General features: G+C 41.2%; 1 protein-coding gene across 1 annotated transcript in view; it reads right to left on the reverse strand.

The window, feature by feature from the left end:
- The window catches only part of LOC139722177 (uncharacterized), a 93,583-nt gene that overhangs the window by 29,826 nt on the left and 47,079 nt on the right, over window positions 1-16,678 (reverse strand). The window contains exons 42-58 of the mRNA XM_071633492.1: window positions 16,356-16,607; window positions 15,624-15,875; window positions 11,528-11,779; window positions 10,042-10,296; window positions 9,468-9,581; window positions 8,909-9,031; window positions 8,078-8,203; window positions 7,526-7,648; window positions 6,813-6,938; window positions 6,144-6,278; window positions 5,388-5,546; window positions 4,433-4,579; window positions 3,852-3,971; window positions 2,793-3,041; window positions 2,058-2,306; window positions 1,362-1,613; window positions 212-466 (exon numbers count right to left, since the gene is read on the reverse strand). Coding sequence (XP_071489593.1) covers window positions 212-466; window positions 1,362-1,613; window positions 2,058-2,306; window positions 2,793-3,041; window positions 3,852-3,971; window positions 4,433-4,579; window positions 5,388-5,546; window positions 6,144-6,278; window positions 6,813-6,938; window positions 7,526-7,648; window positions 8,078-8,203; window positions 8,909-9,031; window positions 9,468-9,581; window positions 10,042-10,296; window positions 11,528-11,779; window positions 15,624-15,875; window positions 16,356-16,607 — 3,189 coding nt within the window. The remainder of the gene's footprint in view (window positions 1-211; window positions 467-1,361; window positions 1,614-2,057; window positions 2,307-2,792; window positions 3,042-3,851; window positions 3,972-4,432; window positions 4,580-5,387; window positions 5,547-6,143; window positions 6,279-6,812; window positions 6,939-7,525; window positions 7,649-8,077; window positions 8,204-8,908; window positions 9,032-9,467; window positions 9,582-10,041; window positions 10,297-11,527; window positions 11,780-15,623; window positions 15,876-16,355; window positions 16,608-16,678) is intronic.

The following is a 16,678-nucleotide window of genomic DNA, read 5'->3' on the forward strand; positions in this document are numbered from 1 at the left end:
AAATTAAATTGACTAATTGCTGTGATTCATAGTTTAAAGTATACAGCGCCATACAAATGCAACTATTATCATTATTATTTTTATTAAAGATGTTTAAAAGTATCTTATACAACAGACACGCAAGTAGGTATGGTATCCCTCAAATATAAATGGAAAGGAGAAAAAAAGGCAAGGTCACAGATGAATCTTAAGGTATAGGAAGTAAACGTACCTGAGAGGCCAACAAAGAATTCGCAGGTGGCAGTGTTTCCGGCCTGATCGGCAAAGGTGTACGTGACCTGGGTGGCTCCAATGGGGAAGATATCACCTGGAGCGTAGTTCTGGGTGACCGTGATGGCACCGGCCGAGTTGTCCACGGCGGAGGGCTCGATCCAGGTGACAGCAGTCTCAGAGATGCCGACGCTGACAAAGATGGCGATATTTCCGGGACAGTTCTGAACAACGGGTGCCAGCAAGTCTTCACCAACTTTGGTAGCAGAAAGGCAGAGAGAGGGAGAGAGATAGGCAAATAGATGAAATTGTATGTTTGGTACTTGCGTTATTTTTGACCGATGAATTGAATATTGACGTGAATGAAGTTGATGATTCTGATAGTCAACAGCATTTTATCTGACTGATGAATGAAGAAAGTTGGTAATTTCTAATTGCCAATACTGCATGCATTTCAAAACATGGAGATTTCATTGAAAGCTAGCATTGATAAAGTTCATTTGGCTCTCTGTGCTACAACAGTATGTCTTTAACCCGTTGAAGACAAGTCCCGAGTATGTATACTCAGGCAGGTGTCTATGGGAAATGCGTGTTGTAGCGAAATCAGCACGTCCTCAACAGGTTAATATCCAACATGGAGGCTGACATTGCAATATGCTCTACCTCACATGATTCAGGACTTTTAAAAATTGCTGCAGAGAATGATGGTGCTGCTACAGGACATTACCCAACTTCTATTTTCTTAACTGAAAAGCTGAACACTTTCCTCCAGGAATGATACCACATGCATGGCAGCATCAAACTATTTACTAGCATTGTCCCCTAGCATGAAGCCAGTCATTTCATACCTGGAACCTTAACTGGATTGATTCCGCACATAGTTGTGCCATCTAACTGGTAAACTAGGAGTACATGACATACAACGAGTCAAATTAGTCCCAGCTATTAAAAGAAGTTTTATGCTCACACAGTTCCTCTTCCCCTTATTTTGCTTTTTAACCCGTTTAGGACGAGTCCTGAGTATACTCAGGCAGGTGTCTACGGGAAATGCATGTTGTTGCAAAATCAAACCATCCTCAACTGATTAACAGGTGTCTTTGGACCCACACACACAGATTCAAGGTGTGAATGCCTGAGCATGGAAATCTTACCAGACACTGTAATATCAAAGCTGCAGGAAGCCGGGTTGCCGGCGGCATCGGAGAAGCTGTAAGTGACCACCGTGGTGCCCAGAGGGAAGGAGGTACCGGGGTTGAAGTTGTTGGACACGCTGGCCACTGCGACATTGTCGATGGCCGTGGGCTCGATCCAAGTGGCCAGAGACTCGGTGACCCCTGGGGCAACCACGATGTCCAGGTCTCCAGGGCAGTTGTTGATGACTGGTGGGTCAATATCTGGCTCAACTGGACAAAACAAAAACACAGCCAAAAAAAAAAAAAAAATAACTCTCCTGGAATCACCATCTTCAATTGCCTTTTGCTATTAATGATAATTAAATGATAACATAAAAAATTTCTAATGTTCCTACAATTATTGCAATATGTTTCCAGGTATAATAACACGGAATGAACAAAGACAATTAAAGAATCATAAACATGTAAATCGATCACAGGTTTAAATAATCTATGGATAACATAATCATTGTAATCGTTCCTCAGATGTGTGCATCTGGAGTTTCTTTTTGAAAGTGTTATATGTGTATATATTAATAACATTACCTAACTTAAGTATGTACCAATGTATAATGGCATTGAAATATTGTGACAGTGGTGTCCTTACATACTGATATATCACTTTGATATTTCTATATCACTAAAGCAGGATATACAGTCAAAACAATTTCCCACCAGCAATGGTGACCGTAAAGTCACAGTTGACAGAGTTGCCAGCGTCGTCACTGAAGATATAGGACACCAGGGTGGAACCAAGATCGAAGGTATCGCCGGGAGAGAAGTTGCTGAGGACGTTGACGTTGCCGAAGTTGTCGGTGGCCGATGGTACCAGCCATGAGACGGCGGAGCTGAGGCCGCCGGGGGGCAGCGTGAGCTCGATGTCCTCTGGACAGTCTTGGAGGATTGGCAGGATGTTGTCCAATTCTGGATAGTGGACAGAGGGGACAAGAAGGTGTAGATAGCTTTTAGATTTGTTTCCCCCTTTGTCTAACCTTTATACAAAACTACTTCAACTTTCTATCACCATTCCAAGACTAAGCTGTTTTAATCTCTTCTTTCACTCAGTAATAAAAAAATAGGATATTTTGCTGATGGTAGAATCTTTTCTGGCTGCAGCTTTATTATTCTTATTTCAATCAGTACACTAGGCATTGATGATTTTGTAGTATTCATATGTATTCACGAAGTCATGCAACACGTATGTAAGTCAATGCACTCTACCTCCAAGTATTTCAAACAGGACAAAAGCACAAGAAATGGATGAAATATTTCTTTCTCACGCTGGGGAGGAAAAACCAAGGGTGTCGCAGCAATTGACGCATTGATCAATGCACCTTTGCATTTGTTACTTCAGTGTCGCATATGTGAGAAGGTCAGGTGGACGAATTTTGCAAAATCCTCAGCATTTACCTGTGACAGTGACGACGAATGTACAGGTGGCAATGTTCCCGTCTGCGTCGGCGTAGGTATAGGTGACGGGAAGGGAAGTGCCGATGGGGTAGAAGACGCCAGGCTCGCTGTTGACGCTGATGAAGCCCCAGCTGCCCGAGTTGTCGGTGACGGTGGGTACGTTCCAGTTGACCTCGGTGCCACCGCTGGTGGTGGTGGCAGAGACCGAGATGTCGCTGGGGCAGAGGAGGACCGGAGCTGTGATGTCGTCTGGGGGATAGATGGGTAACAGCCAGATGTAAAAATCACATGTTCACATGCCACTCTGCTATGCAAAGCTGCATATGCCACATTAGCCTATTTCTAAATCACACAACAGACACTCAATCTTGTCCAAATTATGTGATAGAGCCATATCTTTAACAAGCAATGTGAAATACAAAATGTAACAAGTGATCTACTTGTATTTTTACAATTTCTTTTCCTTATCACTGTTTGGGAGTTAGAACCAAGGACTTTGAAACACATGCGTTAAGACAATTATGCAATCAATTGATATCATCAATCATATCAAACTTTTGATACAGTGTCTTCATCTAGATCCGCACTTCTCAACCTTTTCAACGCGAGGACCACTGTGGCTCCTATAAATTTTGTTGAGGCCCACCTACTAGATCTGATATTAATCTTTTTCTTTTTATTTCAATTCTGGCTGACATTGCCGTCCACCTGCAAGAGCCTTACAGCCCATTAGTTGAGAAGCATGGATCTAGATAATCTCACTTGATTAACAAGGGAGACTTATACTACCTTCACATTCTGACTGATTTGCCAAACATTTTGCCGACAGTAAAACAACAACAAAAAATCTTCACTATTATCATTCTTATCACAATCTATCAGTTATCATTCTTTCAATTTTTTCACTCTTACACGTAACTAGTGAACGTTGCTCCCTGGCCTGCTGTTGCAGATGAAAAATAAAACTTCAGCCGTGATTTCAAATCATATCATCTTTAATAATCAGCTTCAAAAGAGAGAAGGAGGGGGAGAGGTTGTAAGAGATGGCACGAGACTTACCTGGTGCGATCTCACAGGTGATTCCCGTGAAGCCGTTAACGCAGGAGCAGACAAAGTAGGTGTTGAATGCGAGACAGTTGCCTGCATTCTGGCAGGGGTTGCTGGCACACGGATCAGGGTCTACACAGATTTAGAGCATGTCAAAAGCAGAGAGAAAAATGATGAAATCCGCTGTTTGATGCTACGACATGTCCATCTTCTACCAGAGAGCAATCTTCTTACATGCAAGTGTTCGTCAACATGTACATGTGGAGTTATTACCATGCTCCTTGCTTTGACAGCATTAACTAGGTTCCCCAAATTCGAAAATGTTTCGAAAATATGCCTTACACCTGAATGCCATCATATATTTTAATAGACAATTAAAATCTACACAATTCTGAGGGCACAGCAGCACTTTCTAAAGAGTACTTTCCAAACATTGCAACTCATGAAACGCATTTGCAAGTGGCTGAATTGAACATACAAGTATACATCCACATCTACAGCCTGATAAATCTATAATTATGCTTGACAAAGTAGACGTATCATACACGTATATAAAGAATCCATGCTTGAACGAGGCACAGAGTTGCACTTACGGACGAGCTCGCAACACTCTCCAAAGAATCCGAGCGGACAGTTGCAGTAGTAGGAGAGACTCTGGTCCAAGCTGTAGTAGCTGTTGAAGCAAGCTCCACCATTCTGACACTTGGAGTCGTCACACACGACTAGGCCTGGGTTGTCCGCTGCACAAGACAGGCAAAAGTTTGCACAAAATATATCTCATTTATCACATCAAGAAACCTTATATTTGTCACCCTTGACATTTCTATATTCAGTCATATTCATGTTTGTGTTTTTGCATTCATATCATTACCATCCACAGTAGCTTGTAGGAGGGCACTGTACCCTGCCTTCAGTGACTAAATGAATTTTATTTCAATTGATAGGTCTTTGGTTGGTTAGCTAGGTTTCTATGCTCACATTGTGACAATGGCTTTGTCATTACTTACATTGAAAACATTTGATTCTTCTTAAGGTGAAAACGGTTCTGGTAAGGGTTTGAGAACCCGTCTTGCACCATTTCATATTTGCTTGCAATTTATCGAAAGAGTCTACCAAGAAACCTACCTGGCTGACGCAATTTGCTGGGATGATGAGTTGTTTCAAAGTATTTTGAGATCAAAAATAAAAGTCAGTTTACCGACTTTTATTCCAGAGGATCCTGGTTAACTTGGTCTCAGGGACAACTCGGCCCTATTTCAGACAATTTATATGCAGTTCATGATCGCCATCTTCTATGGTGTAGGAGCACGTTGATTTTGTAGGCGCGCCAAAGTGGTTCTTTGATGTGGTTAAGTTCTGTTTAACTCAACAGAGCTTGCCAACAGATTACCATCTTAAACTTCTACAATGGTTCTTAAAAATTTGCCTTTGGAACTCTGAGAGTCCCCACAGACTTTACTGGATGAAAATCAACAAGGTTTCCATAGAGAAGGGATTAAAGCTCATTCTTCGCCTCCACAGGGAAAGATACAATGACTACTGCAGTACCTGTGGTGAAAGCACAGTTGATGCCAGTAAAGCCTGTTTGGCAGATGCAGGTGTATTCTGGGACGTAGTTGCCGTTGACGTTGCTGTCGCTATGGTAACTGTTGATGCAGTTTCCTCCATTCAGGCACGGGTTAGAGGCGCAGGCATCCTGGACAGTGACTGTGAGGTACCAGACAGAAGGGAAAATTAATCATCGTTTTCATCCCTCAACAGTACAGTTACACAGCCTATGTACCGGACACTGCACATCACAGTACATATCATATGAAACATCATTCGATATTCAGATACTGTTGCCGTGTGAAGTTGTGACTGGAGTGTCTTCCTTTGTTATCATTTTTATATCAGAAACATGCACAAAAGCAAATATAATAGCAAGAATTTCAAAGCACAATTTCATGAGCATTTGCATAATTTGACTCATTACTCGTAACTCATTCCCTACAAAATTCTGTAACCCCATAGACTTTGGTACAGGGTTCATCACATTCCAGTAGCTAATGAGTTGAAATATATCATAATTAAAGTAACTCTAGTTGGCCCTTTTTTACCTATTGAGAACAATGCCATTGGGAAGATCAAATTGCAAAGCTCCCAGACGACAAAATGTGTTATTTTTTTCTGCAATAGCCACAATGTATTTTATTCATACCTTTATAAGGGTTGTCTTAAGGTACTCTTGTGTCACATTGCATCTGTACCCCTCCCCCTCCCTCCCCATCTGATAGACGTTTTCCTTTTGTTCACACTACTTACTGAGTCCAGACTGGCAGTTTATTCCATTGTATCCCGGGGGACACAAGCAGACGTAGTCACCCTCGCTGTCGCAGACACAGGATCCGCCATTGTCACAGGGGAAGTTGTTGCACGGATTGATGAGGACAACGACAGCTGCATTGAGCACAAATACACAGAATATCAGAATCAAGACTACAGTAGCATGTCTTTGAATCACACTACATACAAAGTTATCTTTTGGTAATCCATGAGATGAGACTGTAAAGTGTTTTTTTTTTCTTCTATATTTCACCGAATATTGAAGAGTGTATTCATGTCTGTACAAATTTTAACTGCCAACATTTGACAAGGCACTCCAGAAAATTCTAGAGAGCAACAACAGTTATCGTCGGGCTGTCTACGAAGTCCTTGTTGGTGATGAAAATGATGGTGAAACTCAGATACCACTTCAATAGAAGAGACAATAATTGTGACTGAAGGACATGAGAGCGCGGCACAAAACTTTTCATTTGATGTCACTGATAAATTGAAAAAAAAAGACACAATACAAACTGCTTTACTCCCAGAGAACATACGACTACTTTTCACAATCAAGCCTTGTACAGAAAGCCTCTATCACTGGAGAAATTTGTAGTAAAAAGTGTTGTTAAAAATATTCCCCACTGTAATCCAAAGTCGCCATCTTACCATCTTCGCATCGTGGCCCGGCAAATCCTGGCTGGCAGGCGCACTGGTAGGCGTAGCAACTTCCGGACACCCGTGAGCACACCCCTCCGTTGGCGCATGGATCTTCGTCGCATGGGTTGGGGATGGCTGAGAAGGATAAAGGTAAACCAAAGGTGTATGTGTGAATTACGACATGCAAATTGACACAAGTCATTTTGTCAATTTCTTTACCTATTTGACGATCCCCACTGCTCTATAAAAAAACAATAAGAAAATGCCATGGTCTTTCCGTAAAAACTGAATGCAACCAGCTCCATTAGGTTGGGGGTCCAATGAATAACATAATCACAAGATATCAAAATTAATTCCCCTGCCCCAACCAATGTCATCAAATCACTTTGATTCATTAGCTATTCAGAAATCATGTTGAAGGGTTAATCTGCCTTCAAAACAGCAATGTATTCAAGTGAACCATCTCACAGTATCTAGATCTTAAGGTGCATCATTGTAAATTAGGAAGAAGGTGTTCTCTTCCCTACAGCATACCATTAGCAAGGCTCCATACTCTATGCACATCTTTAAATGAGAGTTTCATTAACCACATGGAAGCATTTCTTGTGAGAATGTGGTCACTCCAAAATTTTGATCACTGTTTCGTCGGTGGTCTATCTAGCTCTCTTCAAAACCACTAGAGGCAAAGTGTTTGGCAACAAAGTACTTGTACTTGTACTCACCAATGTCACAGCTGTAGCCGGTGAAGCAGCCCTGGCACTCACAGCTGTAGGCGGAGCAAGAGTCGGCAATGTTGCTGCAGATTCCTCCGTTCTGGCAGGGTCCAAAATCGCACGGGTTGTACTCTGAGAATTTCAAACGCATCACACAGGCAAAGTTCATCAAACACTGCAGTCAATACTCTTTTGAATTCATACTTTACAAAAGGAAAACCAAATGCATTGATAATGGCAAAACAAAAAACAAAAGACTCTGGTACTGTGTGGTTTCCTCAATATCAGAAAGCCCTGAATATCTTGCAGCTGTCCTCTTGGGGGAAAAAAAATATACATATACCGGTATTTATACATATACATATTTATTTTTTGATACGTGTAAATAAGAAACATGAATGACATTTCAAACCTTGGGATTCCCATAAAAAAGTAACTAGGAAATTACATTTTAATCTTATATCAATGTTTAAAGGTTTGTTTTCCTCTAAGGTATAAGAATTATTTATTTTTACCCATGAATTATAATATGCCTTTTCATCACACGGTCTTTTTACCCACCATTCTCGCAGAACTGTCCAACAAAGCATCCGGTGCAGAGGCAGCTGTAGTCGGTGCAGGAAGTACCGCTGGAAGGCACGCAGACACCGCCATTCTCACACTTGTTGCAGGCGCAGGCATCCACACCTGGTGGGGAAAACGGCCGGGGGAGAACAATGCAGTTAATATAAAATATGTTGCCTTGGAAATTGTATTTGTATGTGCTGTGCTTAAACGCTTTAGCTCAGTTTCTAGGAGCCAAGACTTTGAACAACTGAGCTTTTGGCAGAAAGATAATGAAAATGTCCTTCAAGGGGTGAACAATATTTGGCACAAAATGTGTTAAAATGTAGATAAAGGTGAAATGAGTAGGAATGACTACTAACTGATCATATTTACTAAAATGTTGGTGAAGAAGATGACATGCTCTTGGAGAGAAAATGTCTTTATCTCGGGAACTTTCATCACAGCTGAGAATTTAACCGGTTGAAAGTGGGGCAATTCCATCAGAAGAGTACATACTGCAGTTAGATGCACTCTTGAGCCCACTACTTTTCTTGAAAGAATCTGCTCCAACCTGCAAGTGCATACCCCATAAACAAACTACTTGGCATTGATCATCTTTTAGTGAATCTCATTTCACTGATGTAAGAGACTTTCTGGTCTCATATTTTGGGCCAAAGATTCTTGAATGAATTAATTTTTGGTATTTTTTGTGTTTTCACAGCCACACATGAAATAGCAAACACATGATCATGATACTATAATGACAACATTCATCTTCAAGACAAGATTGTAGTTTAACATCAAGGGCAGCAAAAAGCAGATGGTTGTACAATTCAATACACTCACGGTTTTCGCAGAATTCTCCGTAGTAGCACTCGGGGCATTCGCAGTAGTACTGTGTGCAGGAGTTTGGTTGAGGGAAACATTCTCCACCGTTGATACAGGTGTTGCCATCACACGGGTCGAGTTCTTGAGGTCCAAAAAAAAATATAAAGAGAGATGAGACAGATTCACACAACTCATTGAAAATACATATACTTCATTTTCCTCATACCTTCCTTCCCTAACAAGTTGTACAGCAAAATATCCACTAGTTTTTCTCAAAAACTATGAAATGACTCCCTTTCTCCCCAATGTATTCATTTCTTCTTTCTCATTGGAATTGCATATGTTAATGTAAACTCACAGACGACTTTTTGGGTGCATTATCTAGCTTTTGGTTTGTTTGTTCATCTGCAAAACATAAAAACAGAAAAAAGCACAGCAACATTGCACGAGCACTGAATATCACAGTCTCAAATGATTTAATGACATAACATTGTCGAACAGGTTTTACACTGGTCATGCTAAAGAATTCAGTCCCTCCCACAGCAAGGGGAGAAGGGAGAGTGATATAATAACTCACCAATCTGGCAGTTGACGCCAGTGAAGCAGCCAGGGCACACACAGACATAGTTAGTCAAGCTCTGGGCGAGGCACACTCCACCGTTCTCACATGGGCTGAGGTTGCATGGCGAGTCTATGAAAACATAAAAGAAAGTTGTTGTTAAGGCACAGTTGACAAATAAAATACACTAGAATTAACTTGAATAATCTTGACTTTAATTCTGCGAATCTAAAGATAATCACAAATATATGAATAGGAAACTTAATATAAAACAAAACCTTATACATGTACCTCTTTTTTTTTACACTTTTTCAAGCATTTGATTGAAATATTGAGCTGCAAGAGCTTATCCATAGGAAGCCTTAGATCTGCAACGCTAATGTTCATGATGATGCATCTCCTCCCAGGTTGGACAATGGAAACGGCTGTCTGCTACATGTGCAGAATGCTACTTTTTGTATAACAGCAGCATGTTAATATTCATATTGCAGATCCAAGACTTGTTACCACTGACACCCTACATCACAGATGTTTTGTTCAAAGGTTAAAGGTCAAGATCAAGCTCGCCAAAATAGAGGATGTGTCCTCTCACCCTGGTCGATGGTGATGGTGAAGGTACACTCGGCGGTGTTGCCCACGGCGTCTGCAAACGAGTAGACGACGACCGTGGTGCCCACGGGGAAGAAGGTTCCGGGCAGGCTGGGAATGTTCTGGAGATCCACGGGCTCCCCAGAGTTGTCCGTGGCAACGGGCGGGGTCCAGGTGATGATGCCACCGGTGGTATCCGTCAGCACCGTGCGGGTGATGTCGTTGGGGCAACCGCTGATGACTGGGGCGGCATCGTCCACTGGTAGGCAGAAAGGCAAACACGAGACTCAATATTAAAGGCATAATTAATGGTCACAATTTTTTAGCCCATTTCCACGAGACTCAAAAATCCCCATACACTTCATACACATAATTTCCTCGGGTTTCCAAAATGGTGCTTTGGATTTTGTACTATTACCACTATCAGCAATTGTGGAGGCCCGCAGTTTGGTTGATGCTTGTGTCAGACGCCACTTCTGGTCTAAATAGCTGATCACTGCACAAGCAGCTATTTTATGCAAATTAATGTACACCTTGTATGTATTGCATCATAACTGAAGAAAACTGATCAGAAATAAGAATAGATTTCAAGACTTACGGCAGATGATTCCTTATTGTGACATCCCCATTGCCACATGAACATCATCACAATCTCAAACTGATTTCATATTCAAAGACTTTCCTCTTGTTCTTCAAAATGACAATTTCACCTTGTCATTCTTTACCCATTCCATACTGAATTCCTTATACATGGCTCGACACTAACTTTTTTGTTTGGTGGCCCGATGGGGCCACCAAAATCCTAAATTTCAAATTTTTGGTGGCCCGAGAGAAAAATTTGGTGTCCCGAAAAAAACATACAGTAAAAAACATTAAAAGTCCTTTTTTTTAATGAGTCAAATATTTAAGATTTATGATAGTAAGAATTAGAAGTTGGACATATCTACTCATAAATAAACTTCAACAAACTTGCAACACTCACTCTCAGGCATTCATTCAGTCCTTTTCATCCATCCTTTGAACAAATTTAACTGCTAATTTCCGGCGCAAAAAGTTACAAATTTATTGACATACTTTTCAAAATATTTTGGTGGCCCGAGGCGGGCCACCAAATTTGCCCTTTTTTGAAATTTGGTGGCCCGACTTTCATTTTTGGTGGCCCCGGGCCACCGTTAGTGTCGAGCCCTGCCTTATAGACTTGATATACAAACCACCAGGTTTTCCGTATGGAATGAGTTAAAAAAGCAACAAAAAGAAAATTAGGGAAAAATAGGAAATAATGTTAAACTTATGTTTTAAACACCCTGGTGATGCAAGATGGTTACTCTCATCCCATTTTAGCTCTTTTCTCCATTTTCCATGGTAGAATTTAAAGAAAGGGCAAGAAAACACAAAGGAGATGTGATTGGTTGCTATGGCTTTCAACAATAAGATCAAAGAAAGTAAAAAGAGAAGAGTGAGTTTTCTCTCTCATTCATTTTTTTGTTTACCTGCCACAACTGTGACCAAGAAGCTGCAAGACACGCTGTTTCCGGACGAGTCCACGAATGTGTACATGACTTCTGTGGTTCCGACGTCGAAGGAGGTGCCGGACGCCTTGGAGACCACAATGCTGATGGGATCGCCGGATGCGTCGGCGACGATTGGATTATCCCACGAGACCGTGGCGCCGGTGTTGACGATGTCCGTCGTTACGGAGATGTCATCCGGGCAGAACTGGATGAGGGGTGGTCTGGTGTCCACTGAGAAAGAAAAGAGAAAGAAGCAGAATATTGATGAAAAGTCTTTTCCCTTCTACTACAAAGTTGAAGACTGTGGGCAAAGTACTGCTAATATTTCAACAGGTACTGTATAAGTGGAAATTTTCGCGGTGGTGAAATTTTCACGCATTTCGCGCAACTTGAAACTAGCGCGAAAATAAAAGCACGCGAATATTTCTGCTTACCATGTTATGTTCCAGTACGGCCGTAATCTGGCAGAACTCCCTAAGTCGATTTTGGTCGATTTTCAGGTTTTGAGTGTTTTGTGTGTTTTTTCTCATGCTCTTTCAAGTGGGCCAAAAAATAAGTTGTGAATCGGTACAGAAAGTTATTTTTAGAAAGTAATTTTGGCAAAATTCCTGAGGAGAGAGGGCGATTAATCTGGCAGAACTGCGTAAGTCGAGATTCGAAATGAATTTTCCGATGTTAATCAGGCAGAACTGCGTAAGTCGACTTACGACAACGCTTGGACCAAGGTGTTCCTGCATCCCGCACGGACATGGTATATCTTAACACGCGCGTGCGCGACCTTGGTAGTGACGAACGCGCTGCGCGTTCAGGCTAGCAGTGCCTAGCTAGCTAGCTAGCTAGACACGTCGTACGGCTACGTGTGTGTATATTGTACACGACGACAGTCACGCTAAAGCAATAACCCTCTACCTTACTCTTGGGGGAATTTGCCACTTTCTTTCCCTTCATAGACTGGCAGGCTTCAAAACAGGTCAATATGCGGTATGCCTTACTATTAAGTTTTGCTACAATCTAGTGTTTTTTAAGCCTAGAGCATTTCTAGATCTAACAAACGTTATAGTATGCATCTTGTCTGACATCACGCTCCAGTCAACTTGAGGCCTAGGCCTACTTAATACTGCAGCAGCACTTGTCCATTGTTAATGTACGTGAAATCAATGTACTGTGCGATAGCGTAGGTCACGCGAACAACAATATCTGTAATCCATTGACCATAGCTTCTTATTTTGTTTTTCATTGTAATAAGCGGTTAGTGGGCTTGGATCTATGGGATTGATCTCGAGAAGTTTAATGAATATCTGGGATACCGTCCATAACGATGGCATTTTCGATCTAATCCTACAGACGTCAGAAATTGACCAATACTAACACTTTTACAGTTTACTTTTTAATACAGGTACCGTACCGGTACTCTCAATAGAGTTGTGCAGTAGGGACCTACTGTAGTACTAGACTACTGGGGCCTACCGTTACTTAACTTAGGCTGAATCGCCGGTTATTCTGTCATTACCCAGTTTTCTATTTTTCTAGATTTGATTCGGCCAGACATTCTTGAAGTCTGTAATACGAAGAATCTAGAATCTACAGGTTAAACGCTAAATTATAAACATTTAGCCCTAGAAATAGATCTGAAACTTAGATTTAGAGTAGATCTGTGTTCTATTTTAGGACATTCAGGCTATTATAGACTTTATAGACTTACCGTTAGTCAATAGATAGGCGGGTTAGGCTTTACGTTGTTCTTAGATCTACTATAACATTAATACCTTCTAGGCCTAGATCCCCAATAAACAGTCTAGCTGTAGATTTAGTCCCTACCTGGATATAGAGTCTAGACTAGAAAATCTAGAAACTAATTTTCATTGATCTACTAGTCTGTTATAATGACGCTCCAAAATAGACGTCTGGATGTTACATAGACCTAGACAATCGAGTAGACAGAGTTCGAGAGTTCTCGTACGTTTTTAATAGGCCTGCGTAGATAGTAACGGTTAGAACACTATCCTAACGTTAGTACTGTACAGCGACGATAAGGCCTACAGTAGGAGTCGACACAAACGAGAACTAGGGTCTATTTTTTGTATTTTATAATAAAGCTGTAAATAAACTTTTAGTCAGGCCTAGCTCCTAGTATTCTTTAGTTTAAATAGAGTTTAGGCCTTCAGCCAAAAGGGTCTAGGCTTACTCTTACTTTGGGCATAGAGTAGAAATACTAGGATAATGATGAGATCAGTAGGCCTATCGTATGCAGATTCCTACGTACCGCTCTACTAGTCTCTAGATGTCTAGTGTATCGTTAGGCCTGAATAGACTACGGTCTAGACGGTCTACAGTGTAGTACCTGTAGTCTTGATGAACAATATAGCTTAACATCTAGAACCTAGTCTAATATTATTCTTAATCCAAATGCAATGCTTCATGAGATCGACAATAACCCAAGCAGCAGCCAGGCTTTTGATGTAGCAGTACTTCTTGTGCCGCTAAATAATACTGAAACATGAACACAGACTGACAACATTTGGGGAAAGCAAGTTATTTTCCACATACAAATGAATGGATAAAATGAAATTAAATGTGAATCAATAATGATGACTTTATACAATACAAATATTTCAAAAAAATTGTACTCGATGTAAAATATTAATTGTTTTGACACTGCATCCGCTGAATAGTAAGAAGGTGGATGGTAAAATACGATAGACAACCCGCAGAAAATAGACCGAGATACATAGTTCTGGTTGGTAAACCACGTGTTTATCAGCCAGAACTGCGTATCTCTAGGAGATACGCAGTTCTGGCTGATAAGCACGTGGTTGACGACAAAAAGAGATACGTAGTTCTGCCTGATGAAACACGTGCTTATCAGGCAGAACTGCGTATCTCCTAGAGATACGCAGTTCTGCCTGAAAAACCCCCCGCATGGCCAAAAACTTACGCAGTTCTGGCTGATCAACCCGGGCACGTGACCAGAGATACGCAGTTCTGCCAGATTACGATCGCAAAAATTTGGCGACGATTAATCTGGCAGAACTGCGTAAGTTTTTTATATTGGTAATTTTTACTACTTAAAAAGGTAAAATTGTCATTTTTTTGCTGAAAATAAATTCTTTAGACCAATTATGACCTAGAAAAGAGGAAAAATGCAACTCATCGTATCTCAGTTTAGAAAGGTGTAACATTGAATCTTTAAACCCGATTTCTGGCGTAATGTGTTAAAGGAGATACGCAGTTCTGCCAGATTACGGCCGAGTAGTCGATGTCTTGATTCCGCAGAATTAAAAACACGCAAAACTCTTCTTACCCTGCCGAGCGCGAAAAATTAGTCACGCGAAAATATCCACTTTCACAGTATGTAAATGATGCCAAACCCATAGAAGTTAATGAGCAATGTGAATAACAGGATGTTATTTGGTATGCTTCAACAAAGAAATACTTGAAAAGTGGATGTGAGACTTTTATGCCAGCATTTATGAAATGATCGGTGTTTAGGTTTATTTATTGTAATCATAAATACATTTGTATATATATATATATATATACACACACACACACACACACACACACAGAACAGTAGCAACTTTAAAGAGGTGGTACAGTTTTGGTTGAGATGGGGTTCCAGGTTTCCAACGTTTTTTGGTGACAATTTTTTGAGATAATGAGAAACCTCTTATGAAATGTGAAAGAACATAATTCTATGAGGAATGAAATGGCCGAGATATCCAAAACAAAGTGATCCTCATGATAGGTGGGATCCACTTTTATTAGGATCACTTTGTTTTACTCTGATTTTTGGATATCCCAGCCATTTTAAAACTGATTTTCATTTAAACAAACTTTAAATTCCTCTTAGAATCTTAGTAAGCTCTTTAACATTTCATACATCAGTTTCTGAGCATCTCGCAAAACGTTAAAAGCTGAATCCTCACCTCAACCAATACTACACCATCCCTATAACAACCTACATCAACAATAATGCAAGCAATAACATTCAACTCAATATCCAGAAAGTGTTTCATCTCATCAATTTAAGGGAAATTGCTGTGAATGCACATGATTCAGCCCAAACTCTGCATACCTCCATTGACAGCCACATTGAAGGCGCACTGCACTTGATTGCCGGCGTTGTCGGTGAAGGTGTACACGACCAGGGTGGAACCCACGTCAAAGAAGTCTCCAGGTGCAAAGTTGTTCTCCACTGTCACGATGACACCGGAGTTGTCGGTCGCCGTGGGGATGGCCCATGTGACGGGCGTTCCTCCGACACCAATCTCCACCTCAACGACAATGTTGTCGGGGCAGTTTGCAATCACTGGTCCTTCATCGTCGACTGCGGGTGAACACCACATAAAAGTAAAACTTGAGGGCTGCAAAATCTTATCCATTTTATCACAGTATTCGACAAACATTTTTGAACGTAAATACAAATACATTTCAATAAATATCTGACAAGCCTTTTGAAAACAGAGTTGTTTGATGACTGATGAAAGCTCAAATTCATTTACATCTAAAAAATAAGTCCAGCAATTTTCATTCGTAGAAAAGGCGAATTCACTAATGCAAACACATTCATGCATAATTTCTCTGAGAGGACATATGTAATCTGCAATACAACTTATACATTTGTACTGAATGATTTCAATACTTTGAATCCAGTATGCATACCTCACTTCTTGCAAAAGTTCTAAAGGCGAGGTAAAGCAAAAGGTGTGAAATGCCTTCCATACTATCAATTGCACAACAATTTTCTACAATGGGGTCATGGTTGCATTTTCCCCCAAATTCTGCTATTTGACGAGGGTACACGTACATGTGTTGACGGTAACGTCAAATGAGCAGGTGGCAACGTTGCCAGTGTCGTCAGCGTACGCGTAGGTGACGGTGGTGGTGGTTGCGGCGGCGAACGAATCCCCAGAGGATGCGGTCTGGCTCTGGAAGGTGGCCGTGCCCGAGTTGTCCTGGGCAACGGGCTCGTTCCAGATGGCGATGGCCGAAGCGGTGCCCAGTGGGATCTCCAGCACGATGTCCGAGGGACAGAAGAGGAATGTGGGTGGGGTGTTGTCTGAAGGGAGGGAGAGAAACAGAGAGGAGAACGTTTCAAACTTTAATATATCTGTGCAATCGGTTAAAACC

Source organism: Diadema antillarum, unplaced genomic scaffold (assembly GCF_040938485.1).
Source record: "Diadema antillarum isolate AM-2024a unplaced genomic scaffold, OU_Dant_1.0 scf00000160, whole genome shotgun sequence".
Lineage (NCBI taxonomy): Eukaryota > Metazoa > Echinodermata > Echinoidea > Diadematoida > Diadematidae > Diadema > Diadema antillarum.